Genomic DNA, 19,513 nt, shown 5'->3' with positions numbered 1-19,513 from the left:
TTGCATACTTGGATGCAATGTATTAACCACATAGTCACCAGTGATCTCTACAACTGTAGTGAAATGTGACAGCTCATCTTCTTCTTCTTTGTGTTTTATCTCTGCTGTGAAATGTTATCTCTTAAAAACACCATACACATATGTTTGTGATGAATTTATTTTTTTTACAAGCAGTTCCTCATTAGAACATACAGAGTTTCATGTACAAAACTTTTGTCATGTAAGTATACCATAGTAATGATCTTATAATTGTCCTAATGGGATAGATTCATTTTAAGGTTAGTCTATCCCATTTATTACTTATTTGTGTCTTCTTGTTTTAAATATGAATTTGCAATTCTATATACATGGAGTAGTACACATAGTATTACCCACAAGAAAACTTAAGCCTGTTCAACACACAAAGAGTCAAAGACATTAGAAAGAAGGCTCAGGGCCTACGGGATATTTCAACTCTCACTAGTTGTCAAACAAAATATTTGTCCCTTAACATTGAAAATCTATAAACAGAAGTTTCCAAAAAGAAAATGCACTGATATGTGTGTGCACCCACATTTAAAAATGCATACTGAGCATCAAAGTGACCCAGGGTCTAGGATCCATAAAGTGAAACTGCAACGCCCTCCTCTCTCTTTCCACTTTTTTCCTTTATGACTGTACACTACCAATCTATTGGTCCCACTGTACAGCAGTAATGGTGCTATTCACAAAATGCAATTTCCAGAACAGCAAGTTTGATTAAGCATCGAAGCATCTAACACTTTTCATGTGTAAATCTTGACATTTCAGGATCCCTCCTGCCTACATGTATTTTCTCTCCAGATGACTCTTCCCCAGCACCTCATCACTGAACTGGTACGTCAGCTTCTTCTTTATTTTTTTCACCTCTCCAGTTTTGCCATAGTTGCGTAAGGCACGAGCCATCTTCTGATAGGTCATTTTTTTGCGGTTTCCCTTCTGGATTCCCCAGCGGTGTGCGAGAGCCTCCTTGTGTTTGGAGGAAAACTGGAATGTCCCTTTGTCTCTGTCCACCCACCAGATACTGTCTTTCATATCGCCGTTCCTCAAAAGGTCCAACAGGAACTGGTACAATCGGATCTTCTTTTTATTGCCTGTTGGAAACATCAGTGTTGCACTGTTACTAACTGATGTTTACTGTAGAAGAAATAATATATAAAATAAAATGTAAAAAAACCTTGTGATTCTAAAAAACAGCATAAAGCCCTATTTTTTTTAGCTGTGGCACAGTGACACCATAGATGGGGTGAGTCAATTGTTTGTTCTGAGTTTCAACCTGTCAACCACATCTGTTATATGAATTGTATAAGATAATTCAGACATTAGGCTAATTAGCAATAACATAAGAGCAGAGACACAACATATATTTTTCTAGGTCCTGTTTCTTAATCTTAATCTTAATCAAAGTTGCAAGACAACAATGACTACAAACAATTTAGAGAAATACTGCGAGATGTAATCCTCCTTGAGTCACTGTTTTAGTGTTATCCACATTGTCATGGTGCTGCGTGGAAAACCTAGTTGATGACATATTAACTGTTTTTTGAAATATAATAAGATAAGACATTTGGGATGATGTGTATATTTTTCACATCGTTTAACAAATGTCTGTACCAGTACAATCAATCATCAAAGTCAATGTTTGAGTGCTGAACTTCAAAGAGATACCTAAGAGAAAAATTAAGGACACTGTATGTTTCCCATAACAGAAAATCGTATCATTATCTTTTTAATATTGGTGCTTACAAAATTCTAGCATTTAATAAATTACCATCAAACTGTCCTCAAATACAATCCTGTAACCACTTTGTAAACAGGCTAAAGACAAAGTCTGATTCTAGTTATCAGAAAGGTTACTTTACAGTCAAACTGGCATTGACAGTAACCACAGTTCTCTGAGTATGGAAACTTTCCACGCTACTTGTTCAATATATTTGTGGTGTGCAGTCAAGGTGGATACTCTGGGGTTTCCATTAGTAAGTTGCAATACATGGTAATTATTAGACCATACATGTTGTCCTTGTTTGAAACAGGGACTCTGTGAGGGACTCTGTGAGGCCATGACTAGGTTAAAAATAGCATTACATTAACAAAAATACAAAGGGCTGCCTTGATGTGGGCAAGGTACAATAAGTATCACTAAAGCTGATGGCGTACTATCACTGTCGCCGAAGTGCTCACAAAGCTACTTGGATAAAAACAAACCTCATTTTCCCAAAAGCATTCAGCTACAGGCAGTGCAGGTACTGCCAGACACAACTAGCACTCAGCTGGTCCTACACTGGCCAAAAGAGGAAGTGGAGAGCAAGCATGTAATTTGAGTGGGACACGTCCCCCGACAAATGGAAACTGTTCCCCCCCAATATTTGTCATGAGCAGTTATCAAGTGCCTCCAAAAAATGAAAAGAAAGCTCATTTTCTCCACTTAATATCCAGTGTTAAAGCAACTGGACTGCACACTGGATGCTCACTGAACTCCTCCTGCCTCATGTTCGTGTTCATGTTACCGAGAAATACTGAACACCAACTGTGCTCACGGACATGCACAGTTGATTACTCTCAGGTCTACTCCACAAGTAAAACATGTTAAATATAAACCAGTGTTTTACTGCTCTTGTTGTATACAAACATGAGCTAGTACAGACACAGCCTCATTCCCCAGACCAGCAACCTATGAGCCATTAGTGCTTTGGGTTAATGTGCTGATGACTGTTCACATTTCTGCAGAAGGGCTTAGACCAAAACATCACTCAATAAAATCTTTGACAAGGGGTTGCCTCATCAGAAAGCCAAAATGGGAATTATTGGGGATAGCCAGACATTCTTTTAGTACACCTGCTGGATTATTTGCACAATACATTATAAAAATCCAGCCTTGGAGACCAAGAGCATTGAAGTTTATAACAGACAAACAACCAGTCTGTCTTTTTGTGAGCCCACTTCCGTTAAAGATGCATAACCAGCAGTGTAAAAGCAGTTGTGCAACTAGTAGCTCATCCTAAAAGTGCATCTTAAATTGTCAGCAGAATACAAAGCTGACATGACTCAATGTCAGACCTCCACCATGTCAATGCGAGGAACCCAACACTGGCCTGCTGCCACATTGATTTAGATTCTTGAGACTGAAGAATCTGAAGCAGGAGTCTCAAAGTCATTTTAGTTCATGGGCCAAACCATTGCATATATACATCTATACATAACAAGACCTCCATTGTTTACCCTCTCTTTTAGTGCAAAGAAGTACAAGCACATTCTGCAATTATTCACAGTTCAAAAACAATCCATTTACAAAACAGATGATGTTTCACTGATCTCGTGGTTACCACTGAAAACAGACTAGTGTTTCCTCAAACCTGACTACAATTCGTTTATCTTCTCTGCTCTCAGTTGTCCTGAAAGAAATAGCAACTGGGCCAAACTCTGTCACTTCACTTTTCTCCTTTTTGACATTTTCCACCGGTGGCTCCTACATGAACAGTAGTCTACGCTTGACAGTGTTGTGGCACGTAGCCTTACGTAAGCCCGCGGGATCTATAATATTATATCCGCAATTTTCACACTTTGCAAAGTCATTCAGAGAGCTGGATTGGACCCTTTGGCGTGCCCGTTCTGGCCCTCGGGCCGTATGTCTGACACCCCTTATCTAAAGCAAGTCAAGTGACTTAGCACTTCTAGATATATCATGACCTGGATGATTGAGAATCCTCACATGGCAAGCACAGCTGGTTTTGTGTCCGTGTTAACTGCTCAGTAGAGAAATGGAGTGTTCCACAACTGCACACATGAAATGGCCTGCACATCTTTATCCTTACCCAGCTCTCCTGGTGTGACATAAGAGACTCGATCTCTCAGACACTCCTCATCAGACACCTCCAGTGGGGGACTTCGTGCTCCGTGCTCCTCATCATCAGAGCTGCGCTGGGACACATTTGGTGGATACAATGCCCGAGGGAAGAACGCCACCTAAAACCCAGGAGTCAAAGTTAATTAGACTGAAATCAACACATCTGTAATGGCTAACTTATTGATCATATACAAATTTGCTTCATGTTGCCTTCAGGTTTTAGAAGAAATACAGCTTTTCAAACTGTATGAGAATGTTACATATGTCATCCGTATTTCTTTGGTTACACAATTACGCACAAAAAAAAGCATAATTTTATGGACTACAGCGTGACATATTTGGAAATGTTGGGATCCTTCACTTGGGTACTTGAGTATTTCCGTAGTCGCTCACTTTCAAAGTGATAGCTCGGTCCGTATACTCGGCACACAGTTGCACACGTTTCCAGTGGGTGTTACACACAGTTTGTCCATAGTCAGAGTGTCCGGATTGGGGACCTCAGAATTGTGTCTCTGCCCTTTGCAGATGATGCACTGTGGCGGTTTGCAAACAACTGTGAAACGGTCAGAATGAGAGTCAAAGTCTGAGGTCATGTTTTTCTACCGGAAAACGATGGATTGTGCCCTCGGGGTTGGGAGTGAGTCACTGCCTCAAGCTAGGGAGTTCAAGTATCTCGGGATCTTGTTCACAAGTGAGGGTAAAAAACAGCGGCAGATGGACAGGCGGTTTGGTGCGGCGTTAGCCAACCCAATCTCACTCCCAACTCGTCAAATACCGATGCTTAGTCAGTCAAGTTAACGTCAACACACACCTTTCCTAAACCTAACTAGATGGTTTTGTTACCTAAACCTCCTGTGAAGACAGACGTTTTTTTGAAAAGACACTATGCCGGTAACGACTGGAAACTGACATGGCCACATCCCAAACTAACGTTACAGGGGTACCTAGAGCATCATAGTTTGAAGCATAGGGCCACAGACTAAGTGATGATAATTGATGAGTTGAGAGGGAGAATGTCTTCTTTTGAATGCAGAAATTTCACTTATAATAAAATATTTTTCGTGTGATTTTGATACTTTTACTTCAGTAAATTAACTGAATACTAAATCCACCTATTTACACCTCATCCCCGACATTTTCAAAGAAATACATTTTATTTAGATTCTCCCAAAACCCCTTTCAAACAACCATGTCCGACACTTTAAGTGTGTTGGGATGTGATTTATGGCATATTATTATTTCAAACTACAGTTTGGCCATTCATAGAGATTACATTGCTACAGATATATTATTATGAACCTAACATCAGACATATTCTGACATGTAGGTTTGCAGTAACATCTTCTCACTGTGAGTGAAAGAGGTGACATCTCTCTGCATGAGCTGCAATCTGTGGACGCCGCTTTAGCGAACCATCATCATGTGACCTAAAAGCACACATGCTTTGTGGCTTCTTTGTAATGGATACAAACAGCAAAAATACAAATTGCGTAGCTGAAATAAACATGTCTTGTGTTTTAGTAGATAGGTCCTTGTGTATGTATGTTATATATCTGTGCCTAGACGTGATGACGAGCTACTTACTCACTGTGCTTGAGTTTGCATACACCAAATGAAATGCGGAGAATAATAACTCAGCATGAAGCCCTTTCCTGTTTGTTGCCACAGCCGTTAACTTGAGATTTGCACTCTTTTTCATGTTTTGTCTTTTTCTCAGAATGGATTTAATAATCAAACAAGATAGTTAAAGCTTTCAGGTTCAAGTGTAACTATGAACACAGAGGAGAGCCAAACATTAAGTGAACCAGTATTTAGCATGTGAACTATTGCAACTACTACAACTATACTACGGTATACTCTTAAAAGTAATGAATCAAGCCATATAATAAAGCCATGCTAGATGCACGGAATAAAATAAAATTACATGAAATTAAATGCAGTTTTGGTTGAAAATATTATTTCAAAATGAATAACCAGTTGTTATTATCATCATATATTCCTGGAAAAAACAATAGGTGTGTGAACACAAAGATGCCCCAGTATTTCTAAAGATTCAAGTATATCTGAAAATCTGCTGTTTTTTTTGTCATATGGAATATACTTTGTGTTGGATTTTTCATTACTTTACATGTACTGTATCTGCTTCTTCCAGCACGTTACTGAGCTACATCACACAGTGGGAAATATTTAAATCTCTGCCACCTTTGGCCTCACAGTGACCTCAGGTGGAAAAATTGTAGATGCGTTCAGCCAGATGTATTTGGCATGTAAGCATGTGATTTTGACAATATTTTTATTTAACAAATAAAATAATCCTGTGAATTTGGTACGTACCTAACTTTACATTTTCTTTTAGATTCACTCTTTTAAAGTCTATATTTATTTTATTTTCTTTTAGATACATACAAAGCACCTTAGAATTGCCTTAAGTGTTTGAATTGTGCCATATCAATATTTTATTCTTGTCTGCACAACAAGAGCTTGTAATGATGGACCCAACAAATGGTATGTGTAAGTGAAGAGGTGTACAATTTAAAAATGTTGACTTGGTAAGCAATACTGCAACTTAATGCTGCTATCTCTGTTCTGGTTCACTGGTTCACAACTGTAGGCGTGGAGTGTGTAGTTGTGACACTGAGTGAGCTTAACTAAGCGTTCAGACTCTATTAGAAGAAATTATTCTTTTTATACTGAAATTTAAAAAAAGCAAAAAACCCCAAAATGTAAGTTTTTTTTGTAACTCAAAGATTCACTTCCTGATTTTTGTCACAGTACCCTAAAAGGCCTCCAGCTCCCTGAATGTTCTCTCTAATTTGAAACTAAACTGTGAATTATGTAGAGTTTGAAGATGGCTGCAGTGAGCTGGAAGGATAGTTGGAGATTTAGAGGTGTGCGTGAAGGTCATAAAGCCTCTGACATTTCCGAACAATCAACAGTTGTCTGATCCTTGGAATTATATTTTAGTGGCATTAGCGTTGCGGAAAGTCTTTGTCACTGAACACAACAAAACAGCCATTTTTTGTTTTCTTCATTTTAATAAGATTTAAATTTATATCTATTGTATGCAACATGCGCCCATGTGTGCTGATGTACTTTTCATTCCTTTAATGCGTGGTTTTGTTGGATGACAGATGGACTTACTGGTTGCTGTAACACGTGAGGATGTGCTCCAAGATTTGGATCCAGCAGGTTTTCTGCATCGTACCGTATGCCATCGTGTCGTAACAGACTGGGCCCGTGCAGAGGCTGCACACTCTGAAGCTCTGTGAAGTTAGCCCCTTGGAGGTTCTCAAACTCTACAGGGTGTATGTGAGGGTGAGTGTGGTACTCCCAGTGCTCTGAAGAGAGAGAGAGAAACAGCATAATGACCACTGCGTTTTGTTGACTGTACAACTCCAAAACAAGACAGAAATGAACCTCAGTGGTTAACTGGAACACACGGCTTTATATAAAAGTCATAAACATGCCTTTAAAGTGAAGCGGAAATCCATGTTTAAACAGTTTGAGATGACTCATGAAAGAAGCCAGACTGTATGTCTATGGAAATCATTCTTTGTCATTAGATATCTAAAACCACTAAGTCAAAAGCAACTAGACTTGATGACAAGCTACTTACTCACTGTGCTTGAGTTTGCATACACCAAATGAAATGCGGAGAATAATAGAGAATTCAGCATGAAGCCCTTTCCTGTTTGTTGCCACAGCCGTTAACTTGAGATTTGCACTCTTTTTCATGGTTTGTCTTTTTCTCAGAATGGATTGAATAATCAAACAAGATAGTTAAAGCTTTCAGGTTCAAGTGTAACTATGAACACAGAGGAGAGCCAAACATTAAGTGAACCAGTATTTAGCATGCAAACTATTGCAACTACTACAACTATACTACTGTATACTCTTAAAAGTAATGAATCAAGCCATATAATAAAGCCATATCACACATCCACTGTAACACTGTCAGATTACACTTTATGGTGTTCTTATTTGTATTTTCTAAGTATTTTGGAGATAAATATGAGATATTTGTATCACAATGACAACTGGCACATTCTCATTGGGGGCATTTTTTGCTATAAGGTCAGGAATAGATTTTCCCACCCCAATTTATATTGTTTTGGTGCAATATGCAAAACTGTTGATTACAAGAGAAAGTAAAGCCCCTGTCTTGTATCCACAAAACCCCATGGGGCGAAAGTTTGTTCTATGTCTGTAAATTGTAGCGGCCGAAAGAAATGGCATCTGTTTCCTGTGTTCCATACACCCTGATGTGGTGCGCTCCAGCTGCACACTGCAGGCGTTTTACGTATAATGCACCAGAAAAAGACAGGGTTACCACATAAAGTTAATTTGAAGATTAGCAGAATAAAATTACTATTTTAAGTATTTTCTTTTAATTGAAAATTGAAACAAGATTCATGTCATTTGATCTTCCCCCCCACCACCACCACCACCACCACCACCATCATCTATTTGCATTTTAAAATGTTTTTAATTTAAACATCACTCACAGTAACTTAATAGAACAAGTGACAGTTTCAATTGAAACTGTGTTCGTATGAGACAAAACACATGTTGGAGTAAAACTCACCTGCCTGGATATCTGCATCTAGGACATATGGATTATAATATTCTGCAATTTGATGTCTGTAGATCTCAGAATCGTACATTTCTTCTGAGTGCTGAGAGAGCAAATAAAAACATTTTCAGTCACAAGAATTCATGAAAGTAAAATCTTTAACTGGATGCAAATAACACACATTAAATAATAAAACACACCATTTGTAATTGGTAAGTCAGATAAAGCATTAGTAATAGCTGTGTTATCATTATGACTTTTTTCTTTCCACTACTCTTCTGAAACTCTGAAGAAGTTTTGAGTTTCATTTTCATGTCGCCCGTAGTATGAAAGACTTACAGCTTGTGTGCTGTATTCAAATTGAAGTAGACTCACATTAAGTCATTTAATTTGAAATAACACTTGTTGTCCATCCTCTTAACTAACAAATGTGTTTCTGTTTACTGCTGCATTCAAAAAAGAAAACTACTCAAGGAACTCCTCTAAGCTTTAGAGCTTCCTCAGAGTTTAGATAATGATATAAAATAAATAAATGATACTTACAGGCGGGATGAGGTAGCTCTCCATTCTGTATGGATGCAACATGGAGACCTCTTCTCCAACGGACCGAGTCTCAGATGCTTTGCAGGATAAAAAGCTCTCACAACCTTTCAAAACCTTTGCGGCACCATTGCACAATGTTTCAAAATTTCCTCTCACTCAACGAAAACCAAAAGATGTCTCTCCCTCTCTCTTATTGTATAGCATAGAGTTATAACCTGAGCTACACTCGGAGGCCTTCAGCTGGAGTCAAATAAAGTGAAATAAACAAGGCCCGCTGTTTGACTCTAAATTGAAAAAGGAACTTTTGACTTCTGCAAAATGTGTGTGGGTGGGAGCAATAGTGTGTGTCTGTTGAAGGTTCCTGGCCATTGATGATTGTCAGGGGAGACCATGAAGCTTCACATTTATCAGGGTCTACATACTGTCCCCTCCCTTAGCAGCCAATCGTCATCAAGTGTTGTCCTCACTGTCAGTTTCTCCTGACAGTGAGTCTCTTAACGTTTTAAGTTTGCTTGACTTTGTTTGTTTTAATTCTAATTATGGCATGCTTTGGTCTCAACAGCAGTAGAGTCATACTGTAAAAAATAGTGGTTGTTGCCCTTCAGGTCATTTATAAGCAGCACATAAGCTTTTAATAAACGGTTTATTGCACACTATAATATAGTTCTAAGCAGATATAAGGACATCTTTAAGTGCTTATTGATATTTTTGCTGATGTAATATAAATATGTCTTCATTGGAGGAAGTTATCATATATTTTGACATATACTGTACATTAATAAATACAAAAATGTCCTTATATTTGTGAACAACTATTACTGGCTCATAAATGCTAAATTGGGGGGGTTCAAGTAAAGTGTTACCAAATTCAAGACTATACAAACTTATTATGTTTACTAATATATAATTTACTATAACTATATGATGTACTGTACCTTAAAGTAGAATCAATATAAGCTTTATTGAACATGTATGTTCAAGCATACAATGAGATTGTATCTGATTTGCAGTAGCTTTCAGCTTACTTACAAACAGTTCCAATAAAAACCACCATCAGCTTAAGATGATTCTAAATCATATAAAACAAACAAACGTTTGTTTAAAAGATATAATGGAATTTACAGCTTAACAACGACAGGCTTCACTGGATATTATGGATATTATTTTTAGTTTTGAGTGTCACACTAACAGTCACGCGTCCGGGTTCTGACTGCAGACCTGAAACTGACGGACTGAAAGCTCACACTGTAGAGAAATGACTGAAACATGCTGTTTGATGATGTAAACAGGAGTTTGTTGAGGAAGAAAATCGACACGCGCACACACACACACACGCACACACGCACACACACGCACACACACACGCAGCTGGAAGATAAGATGAAGGTTCAGTATCTGTGTTGTAACCACAATGGAGCCAAATGGAGATTATCATTATCACAGATGAGATACTGTAACAACTCCTCAGTGGGAATTGAGTCCCTCTGCAACTAAGAAACTGCATAAGTCTGTTTGTTGGGTTCAGTAATGCATTGTTATGCATTATATCAGGTTTAAGGTGAGTAACCCCAGGTGAATTGGTTTTCTGAAACTGTAGGTTTAAATATGCACATGAGGCATTATCTAATGGTTGCTTTTGGTGAATTTAAGAGAAATCTATAGATGCAAGTGTCGTTTATTAAACACCTAATTGAATATTTTGAATGTTTTCTTTCCACTAGTCTGTAAAAAGAAAAGCTCTAAATTGACCAGTGATTGAAAAACAATGTTTTTGCCTGCGGTGTCTGGCCTCATTTGGTCTAAATGTTCATGAGGCCTTAACGCAAAATAAAAATTAAATATGTTGGTTTTGACAACTGTAAAAACTAAAGATACTGCATATTTCCTAGATGCAGAGATAACAGTTAAAGAGAACAGTTACAGTGCAGCACAAATCTGTGTGTATATTGTTAGCGCTGCCTGTTTAAGAGGAAGACTGCAGCATTGTGATAAGGCAATGCGCTGAAAATATTATTTTCTGTGAGATTAAAATACTGAGGTTAAGTTTATCTTCTCACCGAGGTCAGTGTGTTTATTCCCACGAGCACGAAGAGCTCAACTACACATTACAAACATGGTCAAATCGTGTTTCAAAAACTGCTTTTGTACTTTATGCAACATAGTCAGGTACAGTAATCACACAGGAATCAGAAGCTTATCAGAAGCTGCAAAATACAGTGATTATCGTTGGACATAATATTCACAATAGTTGTACTGCGTGCAGATCTATCGACAACATTAATCTTCTGATGCACATTCAATGTTACATGCTGCTTGACATAACTGTAAAATAGTTGCTTTCGATATATAATGCTGTCTTCTTGTCGGTTGTATTTTCCTTGTTGACTGATGGAAGACCATAATGGCCAGAGTCTCTGTTTGAGGAGCTGTTAAAACCACAGACTGTGGGCAACCTCAACAGGCCCCATTTTAATCACAGCTGGCTGAGCAAAACTGATGACATATAGCCTACAGTAGCATTTTCCGAGAGTATTAATACACAGAGTGAGCTGCAGCACGCCACGCACTATTTCCATCACAACTATTTTCAGTAAAGCCAAAGGATAATTCTTTTTCTGGTGACTTTTTGTTCATGTCGTGAAAGAAAATGACTGAAAAGTGTCTCGTTTAAAACACATTCTATGTTCAACCTAAATTTTGTTAAAGTTTTACTGAGTAAAATCCACATTAATTACATTAAATACTAAGTCAAGTTTATAATAATAGGGTATGTGTTAACATTGACTCAAATCTAAAACTGAAGTTTAGTAGTACGGTATCGTGGAGCTAAAAATGGTGGAGAAATATAAAGTTGCACAGAACCAAAACACTCAAGTTAAGTACAGGTACATCAAAACTGTGCTGAAGTACAGCTCTACTGATCATTTTATATAAAACACGTTATTTAAAAGAGCAAAGCAAAGCCATCCGGTGAGTCAATGAGTTATGTCAACTGTTTTTTGTTCAGATGTATCCACGTTACTTTAAGTGCGGATTGATCTGGAAAAGGACAAAGAAAAACGTATACACTGTCGATCAACTGTACTCATTTTAGTGAAGATGTTATGAACATTTATCAGGTAACATTTATACAGGTAAACAGCACCGACACCAGTGTGTGCTGGATTTTTGGGTTCCTTCACAGTCAGGCTTTTTGATCCAACGCACCTGTCTTCAAGGCAAGAACTTTGTGAAAACTGAACAAAATTAGAAATAAATGAAGTTATTATTTAACAAGACTGGATCTAATTTTCACTTTTCACTAATTGTGTTGTCCGGGTTTGATTGTTAGGCAGTAGGACTGAGGAGCTGCTTTTTTATAACATGCTTGTGTGCAGTACTTTAATTGAGAAATGCAATAAATATTTCAAAACAGCTTAAAAGAATGATTCAGTTGAGAAAATGCCTTCCTTTACCCAGCGTGGGTCAGTAGAGGTATTGATTAAAGTCAAAATAAAATATTGATTCAATCACTGCTGCATCTGCTAGCGTGTAATTAAACTGTATTTAATTCAAGTGATGTTCAGTTCAGATGTAATTTAGTATTCGATTTACAGAGCTAGACATTGACTAAACATTAACATTTAAATCTGAAATAACTATTTTTTAAATGGTATTTCTGGTTTTGTCCTCTTCTTTGATTCCGTGAAGTCTGTTTTTATACACAGATATGAACTAGTTGCAGTCTGTTTGTCTTCCTTGTGGCCTGAGAGATGAGGTACATGCAGAATACAGGACATGCAGTGACATATTATTAAATGAGGAACTGGGAACTTGTCTTTCAGATTCAGTTCCTTGAAGGTCGCCTTTAAATGAATCCATTTACGTGATATATGGTCAGGATTATCCAGACCTCCATATGGTCGGTTGCCTTGTTGCCATCCTCTGTAGGAAACAGCCTTTAAATGTTGCACTGGATGGTTACAAGAAGAAGATAAAGAGACATAGTTAAAGAATGTTAGTGTCAGTATAAAACAAAGCTGTGTATACTGACATAATTAACTGAATTTGTGTGACATATTTGACGTTATTATGTAAAACATTGGAAACTACAGGAAACAGAAGAAGGCAGATAATACTTTTGGCTTTATTACATCCAAATAATTTCCACAAAACTTCCAAAAATCAATTAGAAAGTACTGTCATAAACTGACTTGTATAGTTAAAAGTAATTGATTCATGTTAAGGCCAGAGTGTGTTTAGTCAACCCTTTTACTGGTCTCTTTCACATTCTGCAAGTAGATTACAACATCATAAAAAGACCATAAAACCTGACAGATCACGTGCAGTGCATTGTTTTCCAAAGTGTTTCCATTGGTCATGTGCATAGGATTTTACAGTGACTGTATAATTGTAGTGACATCAACTGTATTGCCAACATACACTCAGTGAGCGCTTTATTAAGTACTCCAATAACATCTAATGCATTCCAATACAACAAGTCAGCCATAGATTCTACCTTTACAAAGATGCTACTGTTCAGTTTTGATTGCTACTGTCAGAGAGGTATTCATTTAACTATATGTTTATCACAGAGGTTGTAGTGTATCTAATGTTTTGCCCTTACCATTTACAAACATACAAGACCAAGACCACTAAATATAACTACACAGTAATACACTTAGTTGAATTTACACCTTTCTGGCAGAAAAAATAGAACATTATAATCTTTACATATGCAGATCCATTAGATTGTATATAATATTATACGTGTACAGGTGTTCAGACTCCTTAAACCATGGTAACAGGGATCCAGCTTCCCATGTGTACTCATAATACAGTGGTGGACACAGTAACATGAGTACGCTTGCTAAATATTGTGAAATCCAAAACAATGGGCCTGAAAACATGTGACTCTTAAAATGCTGTTTTAGCTTTTCAACTCTGTTATGTTGACAGAAAAGCCTCATGATGTAAGCACTAAGCAGTGGTGGAATGTAACTTAATACATTTACTCAAGTACTGCAAGGTTTAGGTACTTGTACTTTATTTGGGTATTTCCATGTGATGCCTCTGTATACTTCTATTCCCAAACAATTCAGGTGAAATATTTGTACTTTTAAATCGAGATTTAGTCTTCGCTTATAGTAACAGGTTTCTAAACAGACTAAGACTTGACATAAAACATACAAAGCTCATGATGAGCTTATAAAATACAAAACATGGTGATTAAATAGATCAAACTCAGAAATATATGAAATACTTCAAATTAGTTCTACCTCGACTACTACTACAATACTAGAATGCTACTTACACATGCATCAGTCAGGGCCACTTTTCTGCATTGAGTACTACTTTTATGATCATTTTACTACAGTTTGCCAATAATGTTTACATACTTTTACTAAAAGCAAACTTTTGCTGATCAGTGGCAACTATTGCAACGAGTTTCAGGTATTGCATAATGTAGCACAATAATCATAAAGTCAGCAATCTAGCTAAGTAATGTGGGTCTTTCCCAGAGCTAGATGAGGAGATCGATACCACTTTCATTTCTCTACAATAAATATGAAGCTAGGTTAGCTTAGCACAAAGAATAGAAACAGCTAGCCTGGCTCTGTTTAAAGTTAACAGAATCTGTCAACCAGCAGCTATAAAGCTAACTTACTAACATGTCATATCTAAATCGTTCATCATTTGTAAAATAATCAAACTGTAAAAACAGCATGTTGTGGTATAAGAGGGATTTATGTGTGAGATGATTTCTTGGCCTGGCGCACATAATGTAAAACGTGTTAGTGAGCTTTAAAGGTGTTGGTAGACACATTTTGAACAGAGCCAGGCTAGCTGTTTCCCCTATTTCCAATCTTAAGCTAAGCTAAGCTAACCGATGCAAAATAACAAGCCAGTATAAAAAACACTGACTATGGCCAGAAAAACTATAAAGTGCTAAGGCAATGGATTGCCTTACGCTGAGCAGGTGTCCATGTTATTGTGTCCACCAGCAGTTACTGAATGGACCACTCTCATAAACAACACATCTGACGAGATAAACAGTTTCAAATAAAGTTGGCAGCGTTATTATATTTGTTTTGAAGTGTGACACACTGTGAAGTTCCATACATGTGTCCTGCAGCAGCGCTGACCGAGTGCTGCTTTCTGGTTTGGTACCACCACAGGGTGTAACTAAGCACTTCACAGTTTTCCATCAGAAAGCAGTCACAAGATACATATCTTTGATGGCTGAAGCCCTCACAGGCACGCAAACCGTTACATTGGCACCTCTTACTACACAGTCACATACTGTGGTCCCTCGAGTCTGTGGGCCTGCTGTGTGGAGGTGTCAATGTTCTCATCAGTATCTTTGTATGCACTTATTTTGAGAAGCTACACACATTCAGAAGGAAGCACTGCTCATACTGCTACTTAACACTTCAAAAACAGGGATTATAGAATGAAAAACGTTGGTTATTTACTGTGGTCTTCCTTATTAACTGTCAGCAAGACAGACCAAAGCCAGAGTCATTTCTCAACAGTCCTGGATACATTTATTGTGCTGTTATACATATTTTTCTGCTGACATTCAGGGTTTTTCTCAGACATGTGGAGTCTCCCTCGATTCAGTATCATAAGATTCACAGTGCAGGGTCATGAGATTGTGCCAGCACAGCCTCACAGAGGGGAATGACGCGCATGACCACTGACTGTGGAAAACAGGATACAGGCTACGTCGCAACAGGATGTGTTGCACTCCTCCTCTGCAGAACATCAGTTTGACCAGAATGACTGCAGGTTGATGTCCACACTCTGTAACTCCTGTGGCAGTATGGAAATTTCGTAATCGTCTTCGCTCAACATTTGTTCTGAGCTAGTTGAGTAATTCAGTTAAAAAAGAAAGGTTTTTTTTTTTTTATCTGAAAAGCAACATGTAGACTGTACTATTCTTCACATTAGATGCATAGATACAGATAATAACTTACTTTGTTAATTGTGTATAGCAACCAGTAACCAACCAAAAGATAACTGAAACATTTCTTGTTGTCTGTGCATTTTAAGTAAACACAATATGTTTCAGCCTTGCACAGGGAAAAAAATGTAAAGATTTAAATTGCTTTACGTCAGGTCAAACCTTAAAGATATAACATTTGAGGACCAAATTTATAGCAGCAGAATCTCTATTTATCTATCTGTTTATATCTATGGTTGAGTTAAGCAGACTATTAGTAATAAACTAATCTAATTTAAGACTTGCATGAATTCTTACAAAAGTTAACACAAAAGCAAACAAACAAATGCATTACTAGAAATAAATAGAAGTAAATACTGTAAGTAAACTGTAACACTGATTTATCAGCACAAAAACTCAACACTGTATACCTACAATACACAAAGTAACACTAAAACACCATCTCGTGTCAGTGTGCTTGTATAAGGAAAGTCAGGAAACGCCCACAATCTCACTCAACAACCGTCTTACCGTCGCCGTCTGTACAACATCCAGTGATGAGGAGTAATGGTGTCCACAGGGGAGTTGTTGAACTACTGGAAGCAAATTGCCAAAGGTGGTTGAAAAATGCAGGCTTTCTATATATCTCTGAATTAGCAGGGGAACTAAAAACTTCCTTAATTCTACCAATTTAGGTTGGTACCATGAGCTTCTTCTTCTCCTTCTTCTTCTTCCTTATTAAAACAAGAAGGTGACAAACATTTCCTACAAACCAAGTTTTTAAGGCAGTGAATCTAGTGTGAACTCCTGACGCTGATGAGTTCAGTGCATTCGGTCACATCTTTACATCTTCAGTCCAAAGACGGTGGCCGCCATAAGGCTTAAGTGCTGAACGTATATCACTATTTTTAATTTGCCGTATATTAATTACCAAACTCTCAATGACACAATGAAATTGTGTCAACAATGCATGTCCACTAACACTTTCTATGACGCCCATATCTATAACGCATTATAAACATATTTATAATGTGTTCCAATCCACTAATTGCACACTACAATACATTGTAATATTTTTATAATGTATTATAACCACTGGTATACTGCATTATAAATGTGGGGCTTTAAGTGAAGTAATGCAATTTGTGAGGATTAGGCAGATAAAATATATTACAAGCTTGTTATACAGTAAATCACTATACTATAGTGATTATTTGTTTAAGTAAAGTGGAAACAATATCATTAAATCAGTAAGTGACCTTATAAGTCATTATACAATGTTTTATAATGTTATGAAGAACTATGAATATTTGAGTCCTTATAGCTATGATACAGTGAAATAAGCATAATACAATGCATTATAAGTATGTGTGTAATGTATTTTAGACATGGGCATCATAGAAAGTGTTACAAAATCTTTATATTTTCATTAGAGTATAATGTATCATGATGTTTTTCAACAGAAGGTACTTGTTATAATTTATGAACTATATTTAAAAAAGCAGAGTGATAGAACATGCTATATTTCATTATGTATTTACAGAATTGTGAAACGAGGCATGCATTTGGGTGTGACTAACATATCCTATTTTGATAATATTGTGACGAGTGTCACAGTAGATGTAGCACCCCTATGATATACAAAGCTACAAATAAATAACAAGCATTCAGATCCGCTCATTCATTTCCACTCGATCTCACTGAACGAATGAGACAAGCTCATTGTAACAACGGAACATGTCGCTACAGTACCATGGTACCATTTTGTGTCCAGACCAACTTACACAAAATAAAACCACCTTTCATCTGCAGGAGCTGCAGGGAGACAACATGTTTTTAAAGATACTGAAATGTTTGCTCAAACATAATACATTGCAAAGAGTTTTTAGAAGTATGCACTATAACCCATGATCATGTAAACAAATAAGCAAACTTTTGAAGTTAACAATATGTGTATGCTGTATGTTGTAAAATTACTGAAAAAGAAACTGTTATTAAGAACTAAAGTGAGCTTGGTAAACATTATCTCATGGGATTGTGTGAGAAGGTTTGCTTATGCATATGAAATTGGCCAGCTAACAATGAAAACAGTTGAATTCCAGTGCAGCGATGAATGCAAATTGTATCTAATTCAAAAAACAGAAAGACATGTGTCAGATGATTTATTGCATATTGGCACCTCTGCAGGCCTCATAACAGTGTGAGCCTTAAATTACCACAATAAATTGTCACTTTGACAAGCAATGCAATTTTGCGGTGCACGATCTGAGCTGTCAACGGGCACAACATCATCAGTGAGCCTGACAAGCAATCCAGCAGCATCTACATGGTTCTATTAGGCTAAAGTTGGATCCACGAGTGGGCTTTTAACTAAATGCATTCTGGTTAACGGTGGATGGACTGTCCACAGAATGGGCCCATGCTTCCTGGCTGATAGTCACCAGAGGTTTCAGTGGCCATACTGTGTTTCACAATGACATGGAACGGTGGCTTGACATGCCTGCGAGGGGACATCCAGCCCTCTCACTTCTTATTCCTGATTCCTCATTTTCTCTGGGCTCCACAAGATTCAACTATCAGACAAGGCTGTGGGTATTATTAGACAAGGGTGAATCACAAGGCACATGGACACACACACACGCACACACACGGTTCACATGCGAAAGATACTTTTTTCAATTTTTTTACACAATGCAGCACAACAGTAGGCCTAATCTGTTGTCTCAATCTATTCTAATAACATTTGAGTTTTATAACATCTTTACTCACAAACAACACGCACTTAAAAACGCACATTTACCCATATACACCCATATAAGGCTTTGGGTCCCTATCCCACCAAACAACCAAGTTCCTCTTTCTTTTGTATTGCTCAAGTCAGACGAGGATGACTCAGTGCAGATATTAATCATGTTTTTTTTCCCGTTATCTTCACATCTGACTCTGCTAAGTTTGCTTGTCAGAAACGCAGTCAACAAGTCTATTTTTAAAAATCTGAGAACTTAAAGATTGGGTAGACTTCTTAAATGTTAAAAACAACATGCCTCGAGAACACCGTTTTCCTCCGACAATGTTGCTGAACGGAGTTAAGAGTGTTAATTATCATACATTTGTACATTTAAAACAATTCATCTTATCTTTATGTCAGTGTTTTACAGTTGATCTAGAATGTGTCAAGTAGTCTTACTTTAACTCAGGAGAGACTGCTGACCTATGTGTGTTTAGCTACAAGTGCAAAACTAATTTAAAAAGCAGATGGATTGTAATTGCTGTGGTAATATAATGATTCGTTTTCTTGACTTTTGTCAGGGCAATATGTCACACGATAATTTATGCAGTGAACTCCTGTCAAATGCACCACCTGCTGGTCAAGCCGTTAATTAAGGAAATGTATTGTACTGTTGGACCTTGGGTGCTCTACTACAGGTGAGGTGGGGATATGGTCCTGAACACATCGGGACCATAACATGGGAGCAAAGTGCTTGTTATGGACCTTGACAGACTGTATATTCAAAAACAGTTACTTTTATAGTTTTGCTTTTACAGTTACTTTGAATGATTGACCATTTTCAAACTGTTTTTGTTTAAAAGACAGTTTAAGAGAAGAAGA

The 19,513-nt window shown here is 37.4% G+C and overlaps 1 protein-coding gene across 1 annotated transcript; it reads right to left on the bottom strand.

The window, feature by feature from the left end:
• Window positions 1-139: 139 nt before the first annotated feature.
• Window positions 140-9,587, bottom strand: spi1b (Spi-1 proto-oncogene b). Its single transcript, XM_031846716.1, has 5 exons — window positions 8,979-9,587; window positions 8,448-8,538; window positions 7,004-7,200; window positions 3,831-3,981; window positions 140-1,112 (listed from the first exon to the last, which is right to left on the bottom strand). The coding sequence occupies exons 1-5, from the start codon at window positions 9,018-9,020 to the stop codon at window positions 802-804; spliced, it is 792 nt and encodes a 263-aa protein (XP_031702576.1). The 5' UTR covers window positions 9,021-9,587; the 3' UTR covers window positions 140-801.
• Window positions 9,588-19,513: the final 9,926 nt, after the last annotated feature.

Source organism: Anarrhichthys ocellatus, unplaced genomic scaffold, assembly GCF_004355925.1.
Source record: "Anarrhichthys ocellatus isolate YVR2014 unplaced genomic scaffold, GSC_Weel_1.0 scaffold6, whole genome shotgun sequence".
NCBI classification, from domain to species: domain Eukaryota; kingdom Metazoa; phylum Chordata; class Actinopteri; order Perciformes; family Anarhichadidae; genus Anarrhichthys; species Anarrhichthys ocellatus.
The sequence above is the reverse complement of the archived record's forward strand: the minus strand, read 5'-3'. Positions and strand labels throughout refer to the sequence as shown.